The sequence below is a fragment of the Rhyacophila brunnea genome, unplaced genomic scaffold, assembly GCF_057557595.1.
Source record: "Rhyacophila brunnea isolate RB1 unplaced genomic scaffold, BYU_Rbru_1.0 scaffold_18, whole genome shotgun sequence".
In the NCBI taxonomy this organism is placed as follows: domain Eukaryota; kingdom Metazoa; phylum Arthropoda; class Insecta; order Trichoptera; family Rhyacophilidae; genus Rhyacophila; species Rhyacophila brunnea.
In genome coordinates this window covers 24,257,617-24,284,923 of record NW_028232837.1, presented here as the reverse complement: position 1 = coordinate 24,284,923, position 27,307 = coordinate 24,257,617, and the positions used below count along the sequence as shown (strand labels likewise).

The window sequence follows — 27,307 nt, the reverse complement described above, 5'->3', positions numbered from 1 at the left end:
CATACCATTGCTGCATACGTGTACAGTCTTTATGCCTGTACATTGAAAGTTGTGACGATAAGCCATTACGTGAGCCTAATACTACAAGGTTCTAAGTGTTCGTCCTTGAAAAAACAAACCCAACAAAGAAGTAGTATTCTAAGCTGCCTCATTGTTACTTTTGTTTCTCCAAGGACAAACACTTAGAACCTTGTAGTTCTCCACTCGCGATTATGATAAGTAGTCGTCACAATTAATGATTTTGTAACTAAGTTTACATTAAACATAAGGGCAAATGTAAAGATATCGAGGTTGTGTAAAACTAACTAGTCAAGATACCTATGCATAAATAAGATGGCAACATCACTTTAGGCTACCGAAATTGTTGCCATTTTTCAAATTTTGATTTACTACAAGTTTGAACAATATTTTAAAATTGCAATGATAAAAGTATGAAACTGCATATCGTCGTTGAAACTAGAAAATTGTGTAACTCCAAAAACACTACTTTACAGGAGAGACAAAAAACATTATGGTTTCCTATACAAATGTATGGTTTTGGAGTGAAATCATCCATGATTTAACAATGATACAATTTTTCTGGAATTACAAAATTTGCAAGACGGATAGATATTATCAACGGCCACTAGATGGCATTCAAAGTCAATTTTCGATTAAAACGGAGTTACACAATTTTCTAGTTTCAACGACGATATTATAACTTGAATAATTAATAGTATATAAAACTTTAGGTTATTTAAAGGTCACTTTATCAGTGGTTTATTTGAATAAATGCATGGACAGATACAAGTGTCCCGAGTATTTGGATTATACTAATTGAATAGGCATGTATTGCAACATTGTCAATAATTGATTTATGCATGCATAGAAAATATGTCAAACTGGTTTGATCAGCTTGAATAATAAGACATTTTTAAGTCTGCTAGTCGTTTGTGTGCGAGTAGTATGTAGATAATCAGTAGTCAATACAAATTTCTTTTGTCGGAAAAATTTAATCGACATTCAAAACTATATTTACTTGATTTCTGTTCGTAATACGAATTCATTTGACAGCTGTCACTTATTATGCATTTACATAAGTATGACTGTGCACAGGCCCCTTATAGTTTGAAACACGGAAAACTTACCTAGCAGCAAAATAAAAAAGTTAAGTATAACAAAGGCTTCCGCCATAACCAATTACCATACAGGCATAAGGACATAATTATTTGACATTTGTGAAACAGTACCTATGAAATAACCAAATCTAGATTGATTAATATTTTTTTTACAATTTTTAGCAATCAAAAATTTGTTTTAAAATCCTGTTATAAAATGATTTTTTCGATTTAAAATTATCATACGATAAAGCGAAAGATACAAATGTCAGAGACATTTTAAAAATTGTTGCACAGCCCACGATAAAGTACGAGATAATATTCAAAATTACGAGATAATATGAGAGGTTAACTCTGTAAAGCAGATATAAATATTAAATTGTTACTTGAAGTTTGCGGTGATATTGCCAGCAATGAAATCATAAACAATAATGCATACAAACCTGCCCCATCGACAATAATAATTACCTTCAAAAACATTAAGCATTCATTATTATAAAAAAATAAAATTGTGGTAAATTATTTTTTATCTAAGGTTAACAATTTTTTTATGCTGAAGAATTAATACATTGACTTATACAATAATATGTAAATAATGTATACTTTTAATGAAGGCGTTAACCATTTGAATACCTAATACATACATTGTATATTATAATAATATGCATGGGGTTAATGGTACATAAACACACACGATACTTCTTATAAAAGGGAAATACATCATCAATTTTCTATTCGACAAGAATCCGTGTTTTCATAACTTTTTGTTACATCATCTTGTTTTCCTATTATTATATTAACGATTATTACTTTGAATTATTTTAACAGTTAACAGGAAGTGCACATCTTACTGTATGCGTAAAAGGACAGTAAAAACAAGAGATAGTGTATAAATCATTGAAAAGTTATGATCTTTTATAGTGTAAAACGTGGACAATATTTTTTTTGAATCATTTTAATTTAATTAGATTTGGTTGTGATTTGATATACGAGTATCAAAAATTTACACACATTCCAGTTGGCCAAAACTAAAGAAAATTGTTTTTAATTAAATTAAAATTAGTAAATCATAGTGTGTCCATGAAAATTTTAGGTACATTTTTGCCATGATTACATAGTTTTTATCAGTCAATACACAGTATTATACGTATTTTTTTCAACAGAATATAATTTGCATTTATTATTAATTGTACCATTAAAGTTAGGTATATATATTGTACCAATCATAATGCTTAAAAATGGGTCTAGGACGATTCGGCGCCGAGACAACTGGGCGCCATGCAATCGACTGAAATTCGAAAACAAATATATGTTCGTGAGTTATAGGTAGGTACTTTTAAAATATATATTTAATATTATTATGTAAAACTCGGTGAGAATTTAAATACGCACACGTAAATAATGATTTAATTGTGAACATATTTAACCTCTAATGAAAAGATAGTTCTTCTATTTTTATACAAATCCTCAGGCATGATAATTCTCAATCCGCAATAAAAAAAACATTATGTTGAGAGCAAAATGAATTAAAACTACCAAGTAGCAGACAAATTCCTCGTCTGCTTTCTGTATAAAATCGTAACGAACGTCTATTTATTTCATTCGACAGTGCGACGCCCAATTGTCCTAGGGTCCAGTTGTCCCAGTTCCTTAAAAACTTATGGCATAAGTATAGTAAAACCTCGGTAATTCTAATTTTATGGACCGCAATTTCGAGAAAAAGAAATCGAATTACAAATTAAGGAGATTATATACTAATTCAAAATAAATCCACAATATTTTATATTGTATGCGTTAAAATCTGATATAAATTACAAATTATCTATAAAAATTATTCAATCATTGAAAATTTTTAAGATAATTCAAATTACAGAAAATTTAGAATTACCAGTTTTACTGTGGCAATAAGTTTGTTTAAAATGTTAGAACTGTTAGACTGCATCAAAAAAATGAACATAATTATTATAATATCGACAGAAAATGTGCAAATTGTTCAGATACAATATAAAATCTAAAACAAACCCAATCGTAGTCACTCCTTCTAGCGACAGCGTTGAATGAAACATTCTAAATGTGTTATTGGTTCAATGTAGAAAGAAGCGTCTTCCTCCATTGAAATTTTAAATACTTTTTTACAACTCCATATTTACAATTTACAATATTTATTATCCTATAAACCTAATCGCCACAATAGCGACGGCCAATGGTGTAGCGCAACCTGAATCATTATAATTGATTGTTAAAAATTGTATACCTTGGTCCAAATCTTTGAATAACGTAGTGTCACATTGGAGAAATACAGACAGGTGATCTTCAAATCCTTTCTCCATATCTTATTCATATAAACAAACGCATCTTCTAGATCTGTATTACGACAGAATCTGACTATATATTATGTGAGTTTAAAATTTTTTATAACATGCATGGACATAATATAATGCCACAAATAAATCCACGCAGACACTTGCGGGATACCCAGAGATGTCCAATTACAATACGGTGCAATGATAATGTCTTTGTTGGTGTTTATCGTAACCATCTCTAGAAAATAGATCACAAGGAATCAATCAGTCAACACTTCAGATCAATATCAATGAACAAATTCAACATTTCCATTGCTGTAACCGGAATGACAACTGCAGTAAAAATCAAACAGTTTTGATTTTCAAGCGATGCAATTTGCTATGAAATATTGCACCTATCTCACGCACGTCAAACTCTATTGGTTCCTCGCAGTTTTATTGTAGAGGTCTCCTACATTACAATCACCGTACCGCCTGCGTGCAGCTAAGACGTAGCGTTACTGAAACATTTAATTATGTGTGATTTGATATGGCAGATGTGGAATCTGCAATAAAAAAAAAACACTATTTTAGAATGAAAAAGAAGAAAGCACTGTTACAATACTCAAGATTTCTGTTAATCTGACATCAGTTTGAATGTAATAATATTTAAGTTAAATCTGTAATAACTTTATTTCACCGTTAACTTATGTGTGCTGAACATTTTATTGTTTTCTTGGCGCTACACCACCGGCCATAACCCATACCAAAAACTAGAAATAATGGCAGAAATAATATGAGTATTTAGCACGAGACAAATATATTATGAACATGTCATAATTTGGCTTTTACATATTACATGACGTACTCGACAGTACCGAAATCCGTTACATAAAATAAGTCTTCATCTTATTTACATCAAGAAACCATAAATCTGGAATATTATATAGACGTGGAACTGAATTTGTGATATTCCAACAATGCTGTATGGCATAACAATTCCAACGATATTGGAATATATAACTGACTTCCTCACATCATATTTAATAAACATTACCATGTCATGTCTAAGGAAGGTGAAAATATAACGCATGAGGGCTCTGAAAACAAAAACGGCAGCCTCCATTTTCACAATATGTTTACGATTCATTAAAAATATCTTAAATCTTTCATATAGGTATAATATCTGAAAAAATTATTACAACATGTTATATATAATTAGTATACTTACATTAAAATACTTTTTTCAGAAATTATACCTAAGTATAAGCGTGTCCGGAAACTTGTACATATGCAGTTCGCCGTATCACACTTCACCGTGAAATGCTGTATCGGAAATATATGGCCGTATATCAAAGACCGTCCAACCTCTTTGGGTAGTATAGTACTGCCATAAAATTCACGTCTAAATAAAACACAGTTCTTGTCAGTTTACACTTTACAGGAAGCCAGCAGCAAACAATTGTTGAAAATAGCCGATATACTGGATTATTTGTTAGGTTAGGTTAGGTTTTCATTCTTGAATTTTGCCAAAATCAGTGAATTAATATTCATATTGAATCTAATAAAATTGGAGACCGTATACTATACGGTCATCTCTTTCCGATAAGAAAGCTCACGGCTAACTGTGCCACAGTGAAATGTTTTACGTACAATTTACATGTAACCAAGTATAAGATGTAAGACATTTTTAATGACTTGCCAACATATTGCGAAAATGGAGACTGGCGTTTTTGTTTCCAGAGCGCTCACATATACATCATGATTTCCATATCAAGTGGGCAATACACAAATCTGGGAGGGGATGTTGATGTTGAGGAGCAAGTGGGCAATAAGGAATATAATATATGTAGTCTAATATAGACAAATTGGTATATCGCTAAGAAAAATTATCTTGTAAATGGGAAAGCCAAAATTTCTTATATAAGTAAATGAATGCCATATCTAATAAATGTAGATATACTTTTAAGATCATGACGTAACGGTCACTTATTATTAATGTAATAATAACGTCCTAATACAGACTTCAGTCTGCTCACCAAGACAGAATGTCGAGAGTGTTGAGATCTTCACATACTGGTGATCAAATTTAGATTCTCTCATATCAAAAATGACAAATGTTATTCTCAATTGCTCAATGAAAGAGTCTTTCAAGAGGTTCTTCGATAAACAGGTAACAACGGTGGGTTGGACGATGAAAACTGGGGTTGATGTGTAAAATTAAATACAGCATCCTTGGTAATAGTCTCACGGCAGACAAAGAAATTTGGTGACAAGGGAATATTCCTTCGGTTTGTTTTCGGTGCCATACAATATTGTTTGAATAGTCATCAATTGCTCATTTGTTAATAGCTTCCGTATACCGCTTTGCATAACGATCATGTCTTCTTCATTGGTACAAGCAAAGAAAAAATGACACAACAGCAAACGATATGACATACTCATGATGCGGAGCAAGCCTTATATATCTACACTTCCTTGTGTTTATACATCCATGTTGATAGACCTACATCCAGAATTTTCTTTCAAATGGGTATTTTCATCAAAACAAAACAATGTCAATAAAAATATATTTTTTTTATCAAATGTACAAATTTTTTTATTTCCAGATTGTATTTAGAACTAACAATCGGGTATGTAAGTTTCAATTTAATTTTTCATACTTGTTCACAATTAAATTAAATTTTTAACACAAAGACTGTTTTTATTCTAATGGATATTTTTTAGGATGAAATCAGTCTTGGGTGTGTTTATAATATTTTAACTGTGGAAAAAGCTTGGGATAAAACAAACCTGCAGTATTGCCTCGTCAAAACATCAATGGTATTAGGATAACGGTGGTTAACCTTTCTCTCACTGTGCTAATAAATCAAGTTTCGTCTGGTACCGGATATTATTTTAAAAAAGAAATGTAATTTTTGGCAACATAATATCATCATTGCCCCTTTAAAACCGGCTGTGTTTTATACAAAACTATACAGGAGAGGCAAAAAATATCTATATATATATTCTGGAATTGTATTTAAAAAAAATTGTAATGTTCTAGGATTTTTGCAATAAAGGCGCAATGACGGAAAAAATAGGATTATAAATAATTCTTCAATTAAAACACAGATATATCCAGTTTAAACCGAAATTCAGTTATTACACACAAAACGGTCGTCTGCATACCTTTATAGCATATTTTCTTATTTAAATATCTTTATGTCATTCAAATGGTTAAGTATTAAGGACAATTTGATTTCAATTTTGAATTGATTCAAATATATAATTGTATTTTTAAAACTGGACATACATCATCTGCGCAATAGCCCATTGATTTGTTTTATCAATAATTCTAGGAATAACCAAAAAAATAAAGTGGATAAATTTCATTTTGACTGAAATATAATATATATGTTTAAAAATTTGTAACATAAGTTACATCACAGAATGGGAAAGGTTAATAAACGTGGTCATAAGTTTTTGTTTATACTATACTGACATGTTTCATTTTAGTGATACATTTTTAACCCTTGGATGGATGCACGTCTTCACAATAATATCTTATCTGTTCATTACATCCTAACACAAAAAATTGGGCAATAAAGTTCTAGTCAATGTTATTTGTCTCGGCAGTTTCGTTTTGGCCCGGCGTGTTGGGCGTGCTGACATTGTGGGCGGGTTGGGTGTCAGGAAAGTAGACGCATATCACCGCAATGAAGTAAAGCGCGGTCAGTCCCAGCATGGCTAGGCTGGCGGCCATTCCAAACAGACTCGAGAATCTGATACTGCAAAAGACAAATGAATAATTTATTTTACCTTCATTCAACACTATGCCATTTGCAGTGTGATGAATTTAGTCTAACTAAAATTTTGTTATTTATTTACAAACAAAAGAATCCAAATGAGTTTTTCTCCGTTTTATACAGATGTCATCACTTTTTGACATTACGTCACAATTGAATATATAATATGCGTGAACCAATAGCAACTGTGTTATTTTTGTTAATTCTACTTTGAGTCATTTCGTTGACAGCTGTTTTGGGCTATAATTTTTTAAAGACTTTTCTAATAGATAATCTTCCGAAACATATTAATAATAATATGTATTTTCATAGGTCATATGTTACCGCTGATACAGTTTTTACTTGTCAGATAATAATAGAGCTTGAAGATATTTTAAAGAATAGTATAAGCAGTCAAACATTAAAATAATTATTGTCATTCAGTTCTATTAGATTTTATTCGTGGCGATGAAATGATTACTTACTGGCAATACCAAGCAATCGATAAGATGGATGCCAGCATTGTGAGCAGAATGTGACTCAAATCCCAGTCTCTATCCTCCTGCGCCTCTCCATCCAACTGGATTCCTTGGTCTCGGTGTTGGATGTCATTCAGTAAATTATTATTAGTACTTTCCGGTGTTGCAATTATCGGATTCAACTGCTGCTGAGCCTGGAATGGGAATAAGTCAAACTCAGTAATTTACTATGAAAAGGCTACTGGCCTAAAATAATTATAATTACAATGAAAATAATGACAAAGAATTAATGTCTTGCCACTGAGCTGGGCACAGTCCGACTGAGCCCTGACAAAATGTACAAAATTCCCTGAGAAAATCTTTTCACCCAACATCACGCAAATAGTCCATTGTTTAAAAGTTACAAAACATCTTTATTTGGTTATATATTTTTATGCATGGTGTAGAAGAGATCGCTGGCATTTGCTAGTGTTGACCTGTGTCCTTGATAACTATCAAGAATCAAGAGCATTGCCTGTTTGTTCCCACACAGTCAAGAACGTAAGGCACTGACTTATCATCCAAGGGCTCTGGTTACAATTCTCGGTGAGGTCACAATATATGTGAATTTCTAAAAGCCTGGATGTTTATGTGATTGTTTCACTTCTACTATTATACTTATATTATACGGCAGAGCTCCGTGGTACTGGTATGACCTGGAACGACGCAAAGACTGGCTAGCGACATTGATTCTTGGAGGCGCCGCATGGTGTCCATATGCTCTAATTAAGGGACGGTTATGGCCGAATATGAAGGAGATTAAACCACTTTCATTGGACCTTATGGCCTGTTGTAGTAAAAAAATAATTAACCTACCATTGGTGATACCAATTGGGAGGAAAATAACTGTGTCCTCGCATTAAATATCGATACATGCCACTTGCGTAGGGTGAGTTTAGGTGAAGTTGTTTTATTCTAATTTTAAAATAGGGTCTAAAGTTCATTCTGTGTACTGCATTATGTACGTATATATATATCTTTATGGTACATAATAAATATTTTATATCATGTTGTAAATGACTTAAACATGTAATATGTAATTCAAACAAATATATTTAATTCAACACAATATTCAACTTCTCTTAAGATCCTCAATATCTTCAAATACATCGAATTGAAGAGAAAGAGAAAAAATACCTGTATAAACTGATGCGGCGTTCTGGGCTGATGTACCAGGCAGTGTACCACGCAGTTGTCGAAGAGTCCACAGGAGGCTAACGTGGCCCCCTCCCGCTGCAGCACCTGCCCGTTAAAGATGAGCCGCACCAACTTGCGCGCTCCCAATTCCCCTCTGAAGTGTCTCCTGTAAGACAAAAACAAACATCGTAACCATAGCACAAACATTTATTTATTTATTTATTTAAGAAAACAAAACATTGTGGACATAACAAATCTAAATTTAAGATGTACACAACATGAGATTTACATTACTTGTAACAAATATTACCCTCACAAGAGAGAAGAAGAGTATATAGAAAATATAGAATAAAAAAAAGGTAAGAACAACACACAAAGCCCACAGCGCATGACTTGCTCAAAATACGCAGAACAGTGACAAAGGGTGTAGGTAGGCTGTGGAGATCCGAATAAATAGTGCAAATTAAACTTTGTCAGACATACTTATTTTACACGTAGAAGAATATTTTTAATCTATCATGGTTTAATCTAATTTTGCATTTGAACTATTAAGTAGTTCAATGAAAACAAAAAAGTATGTTTGAAAAAATGTGTATTATTTTTGTCGGATCTCCACAGCCCATATCTTTTATTATGGTTTGGTCTAGGCAAGATTTAATTGAATTTTAAATCTAACCAATTCCATCTGCAATTTGTATTCTTAGTTCAATGAAAACAAACAAGTATTACTGACAAAGTGTAGTGTCTTCTATTTATGTTTAATCACCAGAGCCTACTGCCACCCTTCGCCACTGGCGCAGAACTGACTGTATTTTGTCAAGAATAAGATTTTTGTTATTGGTGCCATCGATCTGAAATCTACACCAATACATAGATTCTTTCTGATCGGTTTCCAGATAGGAATCATTGTATAAAAACTAATGCAAAGCATTTTTATTCTGGCAAATAAAACTAGTATTGATGCTTTTGCATTGTTTACATTTTTTGTGATTTTATGTGATACTTAATCAAAACACATAATAATTCAGCATTCATTCATAACTAATTTAAGTTGAATATAATATCATAACTAATCGAATCTAATACTGTCTTGTACACGTGCATAGATTTACTGTCACCAATAGTGTGTAAATTAAAGTATCTCAATAATGACTGTTTACATGCAAAAGTGCTGACTGTATCGTCTATATTATTCTTCAAGCGTAAGCATGCGCGCATTGTTATCATTGTATGGTGCCATTTGATTGGATATGTATTCGTTGTTGTCCAGCAGGTTTACCACCATCGTTCTACTCCAAGCTGCTGAACTTTTTTGATCCATGCATGCAATCTTGCAACTTGCACGATAATACGTGTTTACACATGCATTTTCTTGTTATAGCTGCGATAATACATACTGTCAGCAGTAATTCCATGCACGTGTAAACGGGGTATAAAATCGTGATGGAATGTTTATAATTTTTGACAGATCAGGAATAGCAGTGTGATATTTGTTACAAATGAATCTGCAATATGAAAAGCAGCTAATTCAATCACTAGTCTTCATCATCTTTTTTCATGTCCAAGGATCTATTGTCAGCTATTCACTCTCAACCACCTAATGTTTTCGGGAACATATAAAACAGCCCAAATCATGTACAGTAGAACCTGGTTAATAAGAACACGGATAATTCGAAATTCGCCGTAATTCGAAATTTTCACGAAAAAAAGTCCCTTGAACATTATTTTCATATAAAATCATACCTTTAATTCAAATTTCGTAATTCGAAATTATGTCAGAGTCCTGGCATATGAAAGTATTCAATAAATCGTAATAAACTACACTATTTCATGAGCCAGTCATTGAAAATTGTGAGACTTTTCGTAAAACATCATAAATTACTTACTTTAAAAAGGTAATAAAATTATTCCTGACATTTTATGACCCATTAACACACACGGCACCGGAAATTTGGTAGGCATATCTATGATCGTAAACGATATTGATGAAAATCAAAAAAAAAAAAAAAAAATTAATTTTAATATTTTTCCCCCATACATTTCATAATTCGTAATTCGATTTTTTTTCAATTTTCGGTCCCATGGAATTTGTATTAACGAGGTTTTACTGTACTCTAATAACTTCAAGCTCGATATTTCAGTTCCTCACCTTTTAAATTCACCCAGAGGCTCCTGCAAGCTCCCTTCCACCATCTTAAGGTCATCATTGAGGTATTTGAGTCGTATTCGAATGTTGTCCGACATTTCCGACTCCTTAGCCATGTTGTTCTGGTTCTCCGTGTCGATCCGGATCTCATCAGACGGACTCGTAGTGTCCTGGGCGTTCACGCAAGGCGTCGCCGTTCTTTCACTTTCTTTACTTTGAGTTTTAAGTGAATCTGCTTTTTTAGTGTTACTTTCCTGCTGTGGTTCGTTTGTATTCGAGGCAGTGGAATCTGTGCACGTGAAAAATAATGAGTTTAAAAAAAATTGTATTACATTTGATGTAGTTAGAAAATTTTTCACATTCGGCATTGTTTATTCATTTTTAACATTCTACCAAGGGGGGAGGAAGGTTTCTATACCTACGTGACATTAATTAAAATAAAACACAAACAATGCATATCATCCATAATTTATTTAATATAGATCAGGGCTTTTTCAAATGCTTCAAGCAGATGAAACCGGACCTGACAGTTGTTAAATTATGTGGAAGTGGAAAGTGGAACGAGAGATGCGACTACACGGCTTTCTAGCCAGAAATAATAACCATTATAGATAGAATTTTATTTATTAAATCTTATGTTATAAAATTACAACTTTTGGTTAGTGCCACATCTGCTGCTGCTTCTTTGTATGCAAATTTGATATATGTGGTTGCAGCATTGTTTCTGAGAGACAAAGCGCTGCATTAACCATTCGATTTCTGTTTGGTTTTTATTACTGACATAGATGAAAAATTCTTTTTACATAAATAGGAAGTCGAAAAAATTACCAATAATTTGATCTTGGATGGACCAAAGTGGATATTCTTAATCAAGGGATATCTAAAATTGAGACAATGATTGCATTCTATGTCTGGGCATCAGAGTGATATCAGAAGATAGCTCGATCATATCAAGTGCGCATGATTCAATATCTTCCAAAAAGGGATTATTAAACCAGAGATCAGAGGTCCACCTTTATGTCGATCTTAATTTTCAGAGAAATATATATTAAAGACGCTTTTAAATGTTGACATATGATATTGAATATGACTTTCTGGTAATTCATCAGCGGCATTCAAAAATTCCCCCAGCATTTCATCTAGTGCGAATTCCCCTAATCATATAGCGATATAGTCGGTTGATAGATAGATGAAAGCTTTCGCGGACCGGTAATAAATTCTTGCGGACTGCACTACCAGAAAATACTATTCTGAAGACAACCATCCGCCACTGGTAGCAACCAATATAAAAACATTGAAATTAACTACTGATACCAAATATCACATCAAATGCCTAAATCCTCCATTAAAAATCCTGCAATCGACAGAGTTGGGATGAAAAGAACTCGGACATAATAATATTCATAACTGTAAATGAGTCGATAGAGGAATGCTTACCGGGATGCACAGTGAAAAAAATACCGTTACTTGTTTCTGGGTGGATGAAGGACAGAGGGTAGGTACTGGCCAGTCAGGAACTATCCCTCGAGCCTTGACCGTCGCGTCTTAATCTAATTCGCTACCTTTTCGCGCGAAAGTGTACGTAAATGTGACATAGTGATAATAATGTAAATGTTGCCCCAATCAATTGATGAGTCTTAAAATCGAAATATACCAAATATTTAATTTCCCCGAATCCGTGGTTTTAATAAGTGTAAATAAAATGTTTGAGGCTTTCACGGTTGTTTTTTATCGTAGTATATTCTTGGGTTTTCACCGTGTCTCCTTCTTCCTTCTTTACTCGACGTTTCGGGCTCGTTGCAGACGCCATTATCAAGAGATGATATGTTTTATGATGAAAATGTAGTGTAGGTATGTGAATGAAATTTTGACATTCTTAGAGCAACGTTTACATTCACATACCTACACTACATTTTCATCATAAAACATATCATCTCTTGATAATGGCCTCTGCAACGAGCCCGAAACGTAGGTGACACAAGGAGACACGGTGGAAACCCAAGAATATACTACGATAAGTGTAAATAAACCCCCCAACATAAACCCATTCATTTCAGTACATACCTGGAATGCTCTCGGGTCTATTTTGGAAGAATGCCAATCTTCTGTTTCTCAATATCGAAGAGTCCGAATCCATCGCACTGACTATGCTATTCATCTCCAGGTCCTGTGAGGAGGCATCCGGTAAGTCATCAGTCGGTTGGTTATCGGCGTACTCCAAATTGTGTTCTGCGTTTGAAGAATCTGGACAGGATATGTCCGGAAAGGTTTCATCTGAATTAAAGCAAAAATATACATGCACCGTGTTAGTAAAATAAACGTTCATTTCGCGATTGTGCAAGAATTATGGCAAAAAACACAGAAATAGTATGTGTCAATCTTATAAAGAATAAATAAAAACAATGACAATTGACTGATACCAAAAGAATGTTTTAAGTGGTTGTTAGCCATTTGCCAAACCCAATGGATCTCACTCTGAATCAATCACCCATTGAAAAAACAGTATGTGATTTTTGCCAGATGACTCCACCAACACCACATTAACTTTATTTTATTCTTTTCAATACTAATAACAGGTCATGCGGCCCAATGACAGTAGTACAAGTGAAACAATTACATAAATGTACTGTGACCTCACCAGGAATCGAACCCGGGATGAGAAGCAAGTACTTTACGCACTGGTAAGAGGGGAGGACAGTAAATAGCTTGTAGGTATTTTCAAATGAGAAACCGCTTTGAAACGTCATTTTAATGCGATAGAAAATAGTTTACGAGCCAATAGCTATTTCGGTAGGTACGTCAGTACCAAGATTATCAGGTTCTATGCCTTCAGCGAGTTATCTCGCCCGACATTACACTCAAATTACTAGCCACTGTCAATTGAGTCGCTTAGAATCATAACTCACATATTGCAATTTTGTCGTTTTTTAGTTAAATATGCCAAGTGATTCTAAATGAATTAATCTATATACCGAAAAATAGTTGAGTATTAAAAGTCAATTTAAACCATGTGAAAATCGTTGACAAAATTCATTGTTGGTGTAATATGTCGTATATTTCAAAGAATAGATTTTTGTCACCAACGCCTTCCTAACCAATCGGGGAGCTCGATTTCTCATAGTATGCTGTATGTCTGCAACGTTAGGAGTATTAGATATATATATTTAAAAAAAAAAGTTATTCGACTCTCTCACTCATTAATATTCTAGGGAGTTCAATACTGTTCTTCTAATTACAAAAAATAGTGCTCTGTTGGTTTTTAGCGATTATCTCAAAACTTGATTTTTGGAATATGTGAGTTATGATTCTAAGCGACTCAATTGATTTGCATAATCTAAAAAATTAAACACACGGTGACATCTGTTTGAATAATTATGAAATACTAAGCCACAAATTACCGGTATTACAGCGATTGTAGTAAGAGCTTCGATCTACATTCAACGTGTGTCATTATAAATCTGCGGCCCGTCAGATACAGCCATAGTAATATCGTGAGGCATAGAAAAGGTTAATACTATAACAGGCAATGACAGTAGAAGAAGTGAAACAATTACATAAATGTGCTGTGACCTCACCGGATCGAACCCAGAGACCCTGGATGAGAAGCACGTACTTTATGTACTGGTAAGAGGGGAGAATAGTAAATAGTTTCTAGGTATTTTCAAATGAGAATGTTAAAACTGTTTTGAAACTCGATTTTAATGCGATAGTAAATAGTTTACGAGCCAATAACTATTTTGGTACTGTAAAATGGGGTTACTCTGCCTTCCCATGGGTGTCTTTGCCTAGTCCATTTTATTTTTATAAAACTGCTCACAGAGTACTTATATTATTGTATATACCAATGTCTCATGTATGATATTACAAAGGGTTTAACGCTCGCAGGAATTAATATTACAAACTGTTTCAATCCTCACTTCACACCATTTTACTAAAATTTTAATGAACTCGATATTCCAGAGTGGAGAATGATTTCTCAATACTTCACGTTGTATCTAAAAAACTATATAAGGTAAGCTTCTAATATTTTCGTTTCTTATTATCTTGGGAATAATTTATGCATTTATTTAGTTCAATTTGGTTGGTTTTGATAGTACATAAGTCACCAGGCAATGTAGTACATTAAATTTAATCGTATTTGGGGTTACATTGCCTACATTAGGGTTGTCAAAAAGATTACTAGTTAGGTATATTGATATTTAATTAAGTATACCTAATAAATTTTTCCTATTTATAACTTTAATAGGTATGTATTCTACACATTGAAAGCGACTATTTACAGCTGTTCGATTTTAATATTTAATATTTAGAATATTGAATTTTGTTTCAGATTAAAAATTAAAGGAAAGAGGAAAAATAAAACAGTACAAATGAAGGTAACATAGATTTCGTCAATGTTCCAGTTGAACTTCCTGTCATAATATGATTTTTTTCACCCATAGACATGTTAGCATGTGTTACAAGTGTGGAGTACAGTATATTATTATGGGGACTAAAATGTGAAATATGTGAAACGCTATCGACTCAGGCGCAGTGTAATCGGTCCAAAATAAAGATTTAACAAACTTTTGCCAATAACGAAAATGATAAAAATTTCACAAAGTGGAGGATATCCTCAAACATCAACGCCAAATGATAATAAAATGCATTCAATTATGTTACAAATGTGGCAGAATTATCAAAAAGTACCCAATGGAATGCAAAGTTCGTACAAAAATATTTCATTGGATGTCTATAGGTACCAGAAATTCATAGACTTCATGTTCCAGAAAATAATGAGTCGGATATTATCGAATTATCTATCTAATTATTTAGTCAACGTTTTTTTTAAGTTTACATAACTAGTCCTTGTTATGAAAAGTACAATATGCTAAGTTGTTACATGAGAAGAGATTAAATCTCTAATTTTCCCATGTAAGCCGAGGAAAGAAACCTCAATGGTACATTTTATAGAACTAACCTTCAAATACTACCAATATTTCTGTAGTTTGAAATGACCAAATGACAAACCTCACAACTTCGTTAAAACTGTACAACTGTCTTGAAATTTTTGCACCTATCGTAAATATTGACTAGTGGAGATTATTATTTGTCATTCTGCGTTTTGGCTAGAATGTTATGGTCATTTGTGGCTGACATTTTTTATTCTTAGCCCGGTCACACATAGAAAATCGCCTTGACTATAATATGGTCATAAATCAAACTGGGACCCAACGTTAACCACTTGACTGTTTATCCCGAGTGAGTCGGGCGCGGATTTACTTCGCACACTGACCAGCCTCACTCGGGCGTTTTTTTTCTCTTCTTCACAGGAATGTTTATCATGAGCTACATTCGGGAAGATCGTATTTCAACTTGTCACACAGTTTATTATTTGTTTTGACTGGTATTTGAGTGATATATGAGCCATATGACATAATAAAAGCTTTATTTACTGCCGGGCAGAGTGGGCCTAAGTATATTACGATTAGTCAATGACTTCATTGTTCATTCATAGTTATTTTTGTGTTAGGTATGTCGCATGTTATTGTAATTTGAATTTAGTTACTTTTGAGCACATTTTAGAAGTAAGTTCGTAAAAAATAAGTATATATTATTCATACTTATTAGCTTCATTTTAGTTACCAACCAATACCACCTACGGCGAATAAAGAAAGGCCTACTAGACGTGCAAAGTATACTGCTAACATATGAATGAAAACGAATACAGAAGGAGACGAGATTGTAATGTAGGGTTGTGTATTGATTTTTTCAAAATTTACCATACCAAAAAGACTTATTAAAATTATTTCTGTAAAATTTAAAACATAAACCTACATATCTGTTGTGATAAAATGTAAAAAAACATGTTAACAATTTATAATAAAACGTTAAAAGAAATTCATTTCAAAGATTTCATAAAATTTTAAATATTGTAAAAAAGTGTTAATTTAATGTGAAAAAAAGTAAAACAAACGTAAAAATAAAATTTTTAATAAATTGTTCAAAAAATGTTTTAAAAAATATCTGACAATTTTTAGACACTCTTTCTCACCAAAATCTAACTGGGAAGTGGTTAACTCTCTTTCGCACGCACAATTCTAAACCTGTGATTTGTTACCTGTCATCTATTTTGCACGTATTTTTTGACATTGTCAGTTGAAAGTATACCATTTAACCAATGGATCGTTTCTCCATCGCACAATGCATTAAAATCGTACAATCATACTACATACGAAAATGACAAATCTCCGATGGTCGTACTGTGAAAATTAGGGTCAAAATTCGATAGAAATTATCGCCCAACTGAAAGCTGTATCTGAAAGCTAATTTAAAATTTTTGAGAGACTGGTATTGTTTTGGATCGCCTGACCGACATGTATATGTTTATTTTCAGTTTCAGTTCAGTTTCATTGATCGACATGTACATGTTCCTCCAGCTTGTTCACGCAAAAATATTGCTGCTGTATGTGAAAGTGTGGCCGAAGAGCCGGAAATGTGGATTCCAACGATCGCAGTAACTCTCATACAGATCTCTACGGCAAATTTCGCATAAGGACCTACAACCATATAAAATCCAGTTCACGCAAGAAATAAAGCCAGCGGACCACAGCAGCGTCGCAGATTCGCCAATTGGGTCATGGAAGAGCAGGCAATCGATGATTTTTTTTCAAGGAAAATCATCTTCAGTGTTGAGGCACATTTTCACTTCAATGGGTACGTTAACACATTCGCAGATACATGTTAGCTAATACATGTTGGTGATTAAAATTTTCGATTTAGATATATAGAAATGAGTTAAGTCTTAAGATACGACACCATCTAATGGAAATATGTTCGCACCGTGACACAAGTAGTAGGGAATATAATTATTGTTTTAATCCAAAATACGACTTCTATAAACGTCGTGTCGTATTCCGTTCCACAGTACAGGACGTCAATGGACGTCCTGTCCTATCACATCTCACAAAATACGACTTTTATAGACGTCATGTCCGCGAATGTGTTTTAATAAGCAAACCTGCCAAATTTGGGTCGAAAAAACCAACAAGTGATTCAAAAGAGGCCGTTACATACTGTGATAGGTTAGTGTTCGGAGTTTTTAGTCTAGAAGCATCGAAAATGATGAAAAAGTGTCCGTTTTCTGATAACTGACTTTTTGTGACCAGTATTAGAAAATTTTGATTTGCAAAACATGTGGTTCCAACAGGATGGGGCCACATGCCATACAGCTCGCTCATATAATACTAGTTTTACTGTGTGAAAAGTTCGATTGGCCATCAAGATCGTGCGATTTGACACCGTTAGATTTCTTTTTGCGGGGTTACGCGAACGGAAGCGTTTATAATCTGCAAAGTCTTGATGCACTTAAGGACAACATTGTACCTATATGGAAGGAATTATAATTATAACGAAAATGATGAATAAGCAAACATTAGTGTTCTCCATATTTTTGTACGGTCTTGAGTCATGTATCCTAAGGGCAAGGGAGTGGAAGGCAATTGATGTCTTCGAAAAGTGGTGTCGGCGCTGAATGCTTTGTATTAGTACAGGACGAACCAGTCAATTATCCAGAGACGCTAGATAAAGGAACGGCCCTCGACAATATGTCTGAGACGCATTCTACAGGTTTTTGGGCATATGTATTATTCAACGTGGACTGGATAACCTGGAGAGACTAGTGGTTTTGTGTAGCCTCCAGGTAAAGCGAAGCAGAGGGAGAGCATCAGTGCGTTAGAGTGACCAAGTGAAAGAGATTATTGGGGACAGCCTTTACTCTGCCCTGACAGAAGCAGAGGACTGTGGGGTGGAGTCTTGGTCGCTCAGAAGATGAATGAATTTTGCGGTAATCACAATCCTTAGTCATGCAGAAACGACCAAGATGATATGGCTAGGACCCAGGTCTATCAGTGCAAAATTGGCTAAGAAAATGTAAGCAATGACCCTAGGATTAAAAACGAAACATCAAAAGATGAAGATGATAAACATAAAGAAAGTATTTAAATATGCAACCCTTGTAGTCCAATGTGTAAGGCACAGTGATATCTGCCACCGGTGATTCCGGATTCGATTTCCTGTGAAATCACAATACATCTTCGTGATTTTCTCAAGCTTGGGTGTTTCTGTAATTATTTCACTTCTACTACTATACTGTTATTGGGCATCATGGCATGTTGTAATGTTGTGTGCAGGCAGTGTTGCCTTTTTTTTCTATGCTGATTATAGGACAAAGGCATAAAAATTATAGTATTTCTGAAAAATATATAGTATTTTGGTATATTTGACGTAAAATTATAGTATTTTACATTTTTCGCAGAATTAAAATTATAGTATTGTACTATAATTATAGTACGGTTGGCATCACTGTGTACAGGTAACCCTCATACAACACAACCCCGGCGAGTGAGAATCCGTCACATTACGATCGGTTTTTAATATTTTCTTGTCCCGCTCCTGTTTTGACATGTGCCACGTATCATTATAATGAGTCTAATCACGCACAAAGTTTTTCTCGCTCACTAATTTTATTAACATATTAGTTTTTTTGTCGAAAGTGAAACGGTTTTTAAAAATTTTCATCACCACCACCGATTATAGTGTAATGTAAATTTTAATACAATTACCCGATACAATGGACTCCATGGTATCCTGCCTTGAAATTGATGCTTCCGACGCAACTGAAATACAAAATGAGGAAACTCAAATAATTGGTAGAATTGAAGATTCATTAACATTGTTAACCAATAATATCGAATAAAGATAGTGTAACATCCTCTTTTATATTATATCTTCAATTCGAAGGGTTGTTCTATTTAAAAAAACAAATTCCGCATGGTTGGCATCCCGCCAAACACATTTATTTACACACCAGTTGATCATTAAATCAATAATACATAATATGTACCATATTGCACATTTAGATATACTAATTTAATACACAGAAAGGAGACTACGCAGTAACACCTGTTCCGTATTGTCCCTGAAAACAATGGCGGGACGAATTTACATACACAATTATACTTCTAGCAAGTTACTCTTATAGCACCTGTACACGTGCATGTATTTACTACCAGCAATATAGTGTAAATTAAACTATCACAATAATAACTGTTTACACATAAAACTGATAATTTTGGCGCAGATCTCATTTCTCAAGTGTCAGCATGACGGTTTTCTGTGCTGCGAAGTGTAATTCGTATGCTTTTCCAGCAGGTTCGCCACTATCGTTTTATTGCGCAAGCGCAGATATGACGTGAAAATTCAAAAGCTGCAGAACTTTTTTTGATCCATGCATGCAGTCTTGCAACTTGCACGGTAATATGTCCACCCCGGGCTATAGCGCCAAAAAGAAGAAATTAAGTAATCGCAAAAACAAATTATTGTTTGGTAGTGACAATTTCTCATATAAAACCGGTACAATGGCGCTCAATTATTATTGAACTAATGAGCTAAAAGAAGATTACGAAAACTGAACCTGAATAATTGTTTACCTTACTTATCATACCATCTTTATAAAAATAATTTCAAGCGTGAATTAAAAAAATAAAAGTAATTATTAGTGATAAAAAAATGAAAGCATAGCTCACTTGTGTCATCTTCACTTGAATCATCTGGAAAAAGACAAAAAAAAAAAAAATAATAAATCGGAAATTAGTCTTAGTTTAGCAACTGATAAGTTTGTACTCCCTTATCTAATTATTCATAGTATGTATATTGTGACAGGGCTGCAGCCTAGGGACCTGGGCATAGGGAAGGCCGGTGTGGCAGGTCGACCGGCTATGTGAGATAAACAAACATCGCAAATTTGCTTTAATAGTAGAAAAAAAATTCTGTCACGATGAGTAGATCAACAGCCAATACTACACTTCAGCATTAACATTTATGTAGTTGAAAAATCCTGTAAAGTTTATGTAGAACCGTTTATTAACTGCAGTTGAATAAGTAATCACAATGAATGATCGGAATGACAACTGAGCAATATTAATATTTGTTGAGTTTACCAACTGAATCATGCTTCATGTGTTTGCTAAATAATTTCAAATATCATAACAGAAATAACATATAAGGCTCCTTCAATTTATAATGCAAATTCTTCATTATAAAAATTTTATATATTATTTTAAAAATAAGGTGAAATAAAAAGAAATAATAAAGACCTGAGTCATTCAACGGAACTGGTTCTGTATTTACGGTTCGTATTAAAGGTGTATTCGTAACTACTGGTTGATTTCTCGCACGATCTGAAAAAACAGAAAAAAACATCTTTATTACATTAATTGTCATAAGCCAGAACTTATTACAGAACAATGGCATAAGTTATAGCGCTGTACACGTGCATGGATTTACTGGCACCAATAGTGTGTAAATTCAATTATCGCGATGTGCTGACTGTCTCGCCAATATAATTCTTCAAGCATAAGTGAGACGCGTTGTTGTCATTTTACGGTGCTATTTGAATGGTTGTAAAAAATTGTAGACACGGAAATGCTTTCATGTAGTTCATATTTTTTCCGGCAGGTTCGCTACCATCGTTCTACTGTGCAGATATCGCACAAATTCCAAGTGTCGCGTGAAAATTCAGAAGCTTTTGAACATTCTTGATCCATGCATGCAATCTTGAAACTTGCACAATAATACGTGTTTACACGTGCATATTCTTGTTATGGCGATAGCGATAATACGTAGTAAGCAGTAAATCCATGCACATGTAAACGGGGTATTACATATTGTTGAAACTTTCACATAGGTAATTAAAAACTCAAATCAAAACGTTCGCAAATAAAGAAGATAATCCTTTCGTCAGCTTGCGGCGGATGAGTGATAAAGTATCGGATAATGGAGTCATAGACCGCTGGTTTGAATCCCGTGTTTGACAAATTTACAAATTTTTCAATGTACCCTAGGATCCAGAGCATGGGTCTGATAGGTTAAACAAAAGGCCAACATATCCGTGTATGGCGTGAATATGTTGATAAGTCTAAAAACACCATTTCTCAGGGCAATTGGAAGGGTGGTTTTCTATGGTAAATCAGGGATGTTTTTAAATTTTAGTAAAAACCAAGAAACTAAACATAATACACCTAATCTGATTTACCACAGAAAGCCAAACATACAAATAGCTGCCCTGAGAATTGATGTTTTTAGACTTATCAACATATTCACGCCATGCGCAGATACAATTTTCGTAAAAGACACATCTTCGGGAGGCCGTCAAGATCCATATTGGTTTGTAAAGATGAAGAAAAAATATTTCTTTATTTACTAAAATGAAAGCATGTGAATTTCGCCCCCAAAGATCAAATCCTCGCAATCACGGTGCACCAACATGAAACAAAGCTACAATTCAAAAGGAGTCAATTTCTTACCGACTGCGTGGCCAGGAATGAATCTGTAGAGCCTCCGCACACTTCTCTCCATGATGAAGACTGTCCGGAATCGCTCCTGCCGCAGGCCTGTGGACCACCAGGCCAACAGCGCCACCGCCCCGCATACCACCACTATCAGGAACTGTGTCACCTCATCCCCCACTCCGTCTATTAGAGGCATATTGATGTTCTGCAAACAAAAACAAAAGTTAAAACTCTATCGGACAAATGCAAGCAAATCGACATTATGTGACTCACTAATTATGAACACGATGCATAGCTGTTGAGTTATGTTGTAATTAGCTAAACGATACATATACAGAGACAATGTTGTTTTTAGCGATCGAAAGTGCTGCCAGTTTTTAAATTCTAATTTTCCTCAAAAACCGCACAATATAAATTTTATAAATGAAACGTCAATCTTCAAACGTACAGTCGAACTTGGTTATTACGAGGAAGATGGGACCTACTGAATTTGCTCGTTATATCAGAGAATAGGTATTTTTAAATGAGCGGTCACATAACACAAAAAGTCACAATTGAAACAAAAATACACAATTAGAATTTTTCCCCGAAACAAGCATGGCATTCATAAACTACAAAAGAAGTTGTTTATTGTGATGAACGCTAGTAGGTACCTACTGACTTCAGCTTGGATTTTTTACATGAAATTTCAACCATATGCGTGGATAATTTTTCAATGTTGTCAGCGAAAACACCAATAAGGTACTGATACCAAATATCATAATGCCTAAATCCCCCATCAAAAATCCTCCAATCGACAGAGTTGAGAATATAATGATAATATTATTGTAACTGTAAATGAGTCAAGGCTAAGCGATGATGCACAGCGAAACAAACAAAAAGAAAGTTACCGTTATCTGTTTCTGGGCGGACGAGGGATCTCCGAGGGTGGTTACAGTCAGTCGGCTACCTACCCTTGTTGAGCCCTTACGTCACCTCTAAATACGATTCGCTACCTTTTTCGCACCAAAGCGCGTGTTTACAAATGTTGTTAGTAATTAACTGTTACTTGCCAAGCGAAATATACTTAATGTCCCTGAATCGGTGTTTTTAATAAGTGGAAAAGTGTAAATCAACACCCTCCGTAAACCCATACCTATCAGTACTTAGACATTTAACTAGTATCATAAAGGTAATCTGATCCCGGCGGCATCAGTCTACTGTCGGATTTTATTGCTTATGGTCGAAAATGTTTTTAACTGATCGACACATTACTTAACAGTTTTAAGAAAATTTTTGATGATTTTTTTGCTCAGTATATCCAATAAGTAGATCGTTATAAAAGTGAATAAATGTATGGGGAAAATCATAAACTAAAATGTCAACGAATGTTTCATCATTACATCTGAGATCTCGCTATGTCCGTGATCGTAATAACCGGGTTCGACTGTACATTTATATTAAGTATAATAATTCAATATTTAAGTAGGAATACCTAAGTACACCCGATCCTCTTTTTGCACGGGGGATACGTTCCAAAGACTACCGTGCAAAAGAAAACCGTGTAAAAAAAGATAAGGTGCCCATACAAAAATGGAAGATAGGTTCCATTACTTAAAATCAACTCAAAATACGAAATTGAATACTTGAATAAATCGAAATTATTTATTATTTATACATAAAAATACATAGTTTTCGGTTTAAATTAAATTTAGCATAGAGAAATATATTCATTCATTGTCGCTACTTGACAATAAACTGGAAATATTTAATGACGCTGACGCCGAAGCACGCGGCGCGTCTCTCGTATCGAATCCGAAGTGACTGACTAGTGGCGCCATGTATGTAAGTATGTATGTCTAGGCGGCATCCGGTGACAACATATGTATGCACCAGTGGCGTGCGGTCCATTGCAATGCAATTTTTTGATAAATAGGTACATACATACATATTTTAATTCTTTTTAGTTTTTTTAAACCGTGTCAAAGCAAAAAAATCAGTTTAAATAAAAAATAATGTTAAAAAAAACAGTACTTTTTTTAAACCGTGTTATTTCGAAACCGTGCAAAAAGAGGATCGGGTGTATGTCCATTAATATTACCTGGTAAACCCTTAATTTCAACAAATATCTCTATAATCTAATGTGGATTTTGGCCACCGTAGCAAGAGGTTTTTTTAAGTATTTTTTATGAGAAACGAGTATCCAAGCACACATTGAAAAACAACATGTGATTTTACCAGACACGGAATTCGAAGACAACATAAATGCATATTATGCCACTCGTTCCTCATAGGTGCCTTTGGGAAAAATTGTTGTAAAGTCGTAAACTAAATCAGTTGGACTGCTGTAGAAAGATACATGGTACCCTGCATGGCCCCCACATCCTGAAGCGGGCCCCCAGGCTAGGATCTTTGGCGGGCCCCCCTACCTATATCTAAGGATAAAGAATGTGTGACGCTCTACAGTACCTAGCGTTTTCCAAATGGTGTACGCAGTAAAATGAATGTGTATATTTAGTGTTTTTTTTGTATAATACTTACATCCATTTTAATTATTATGGAGTTGTCGAGTATCCATACACAATTAAACATTGTACAGAAACTGTGTAAAAATATTATTGAAGGACAATAGCACCCTTTTTTACTATTAGAGCAAAATTATGATGTGTTTATCTCACTTATCTGGTTAACTCGCCAAGCCAGGCCCCACCTGAACCCGGGCCCCCAGGCTAGAGCCCTTTCAGCCCCCCCTTCCTTGTGGGGGCCATGCCTTAGAGGCTGATATCAGTGGAATAGGTTAGCCACGTTAGCGGCATATTATAGAGGAGGTAGGTGTTGTGAGAGTCAGCCGCTGGAAAATCTAATGTAAAATGGGCCTCCAATCTGATTCAGAAGGGAAACTGGTTATAGTGCCGCAGATGACCGCATGACCATTTATCATTTTTTTTTGCGGAAAAAGTTAATTCCATGTAGACAATTATATTAATCCTTTCCACGCGGACGGAACACCTGTTGTACACTAATTAATTGGCCATTCGATATAATTAGCATGTTATTTAAATGTGGTAATTAAATAGAAATTAAATGCTCCGCAGTCAACAAGTTCCTAAATACCTGTTTCTGTCGGTGGAGATACTTTTCGATCCAATAATTGTTGATTTAAAGTTTGATATTTTCATACATTTCAATGCATCATTATCACACACTAAGGTTGGGTTAGGTTAGGTTGGGTTTGGTCTAAAAAGAAAGTTATAAAAGGTCATGCAGTCATATCGGGCACGATTACCGGGAAACTCAATTGACTGATCAGAACATACATTTGTTAGGGTGCCGTGAACAAATGTGTAAATAATGATGAAACGAAAAAGTTTAAAAACCACTGGTCCATGAGGTAAGTAGGGTGCATACCTACTTATTATTTCATACAGTGGCGCACCCAGGGGGGGGCAGGGGGCCCTGGCACCCCCCAAAATAAAAATTATCAGAATGTAATTCACCAGCACCTTTATAGAAAAATTTCTTAGATTTTAATTTCTAACACAAAAATTTCGAAAATGTCCAGTTTTTTTAGAAACCCAATCCCTAATGGAACTGTCAAAAAATTCTCCGTGTCCACTCGAATTCCGGAGTGGTGTAGGTCATAGCTTGGGAGGGCTGACAGAGCTCTAGCCGGGGCGCCCGGGTTATGGGGGGCCCGGCGTGTCGGGTTGACCAGATAAGTGAGATAAACACACATCATAAATTAGCTTTAATAGTAAAAAAAGTCGCCTGCGGCGCTATTATACTTCATAGCCATAAACATTTTCAATTTCTTATATAATTGTGCAATATGTTTTTTGATTATTATGTGTCGATACTCGACAGCTCCATTATTAAATTAGATGTATTAAAAATCGCCAATAATTCACTGTATAAGTACCCTTAATTTGAACTAAAACACAATTTGGAAAACGTTAATTTAGTGTTTCATACTACCTTTAATCTTAGCGGTAGGTAGGGGGGCCGCCAAATATCCTAGCCTGAGGGCCCGTTTCAGGATGTGGGGACCATGGTGTAGGTACACCGAGTGCAATAGACAAAAGACCGATAAATGAGAAATTAGGCTGTGAAGAAGAAAAAGAGCCTATGGGACTAATTTACATTCTCCTCCTTGGGCCCCCCCCAATATTAAATCTTGGGTGCGCCACTGATTTCATAATAGTAAATAATCACTAATTATTATGAATACAAACATTCATTATTTCTGCAACTTTATGCATGGTAATTAGATTATGAATATATTAGGTAATTGTAATGAAATGTCATAACATATAACTAACTACGAGGCGATTTATTAATCATTTCGCAATAGAAATTTAGTTACATACCTACAAAAAACTTTTCATAAATTATTTGGATATCATGTTGACTCGTCAAAAAAGCGAGATTCGATTTTACACAAATTTTCTTGACGCGAAGTCGACAGTTTTCCATTTTCGCGTAAAACTTGAATAATGTACTAACTAAATGAGTAAAATCTGAAGTAAATAAGATCAGAAGGTCATTCGCGCAAAAATATTTTTCGACATTCGTCAACAGAAGATAAACTTAACTGTCCACAATATTTACCGCTTCTTATAGTAGATTGTGAGATAATAATGGCACAAACAAAAAAATATTACGAAAAACAACACAGCAGATGTAAATCAACAATAATAGCAAACAGCTTTCAATTTAACGAGTCACTAAATTTGTATAGATCCATAACCACCGGAAGTGTATACTTAAACAACTAATACTAGATTGATAAATAATTAAACATCTGGACCTCACTGATTATGTTTTTTTCCCTTCAATAAGTCGATGTCACAGACATTATTTTCTTCCCGTATCGTCAAGATGTCACATTTACGTACCAAACCAAGGTAAATTAAACGCTGTTATGAATTTAGTGTTACCATATTCAAGTATCAAAATGAACCAGTAACCGTTGTACCCATAATAGTGGTCAATTTAATGATTTATAGTAAAGCTCAATGTAAAGCTAGATTTAATGGTAATAAATTGTAAAC

General features: G+C 34.3%; 1 protein-coding gene across 2 annotated transcripts; it reads right to left on the bottom strand.

Moving 5' to 3' along the window:
- Window positions 1-5,951: 5,951 nt before the first annotated feature.
- Window positions 5,952-27,162, bottom strand: LOC147073355 (uncharacterized). Of its 2 annotated transcripts, none has more exons than XM_085945443.1 (10): window positions 27,064-27,162; window positions 22,293-22,482; window positions 21,084-21,167; window positions 20,514-20,537; window positions 19,551-19,604; window positions 13,012-13,221; window positions 10,951-11,236; window positions 8,802-8,967; window positions 7,632-7,819; window positions 5,952-7,149 (listed from the first exon to the last, which is right to left on the bottom strand). In XM_085945443.1, exons 2-10 carry the CDS (start codon window positions 22,471-22,473, stop codon window positions 6,972-6,974), a joined length of 1,371 nt encoding a protein of 456 aa, XP_085801569.1. In that variant the 5' UTR covers window positions 22,474-22,482; window positions 27,064-27,162; the 3' UTR covers window positions 5,952-6,971. The 2 variants fall into 2 exon arrangements, with proteins under 2 accessions (XP_085801569.1, XP_085801570.1); XM_085945444.1 differs by having other exon boundaries at window positions 27,069-27,162.
- Window positions 27,163-27,307: the final 145 nt, after the last annotated feature.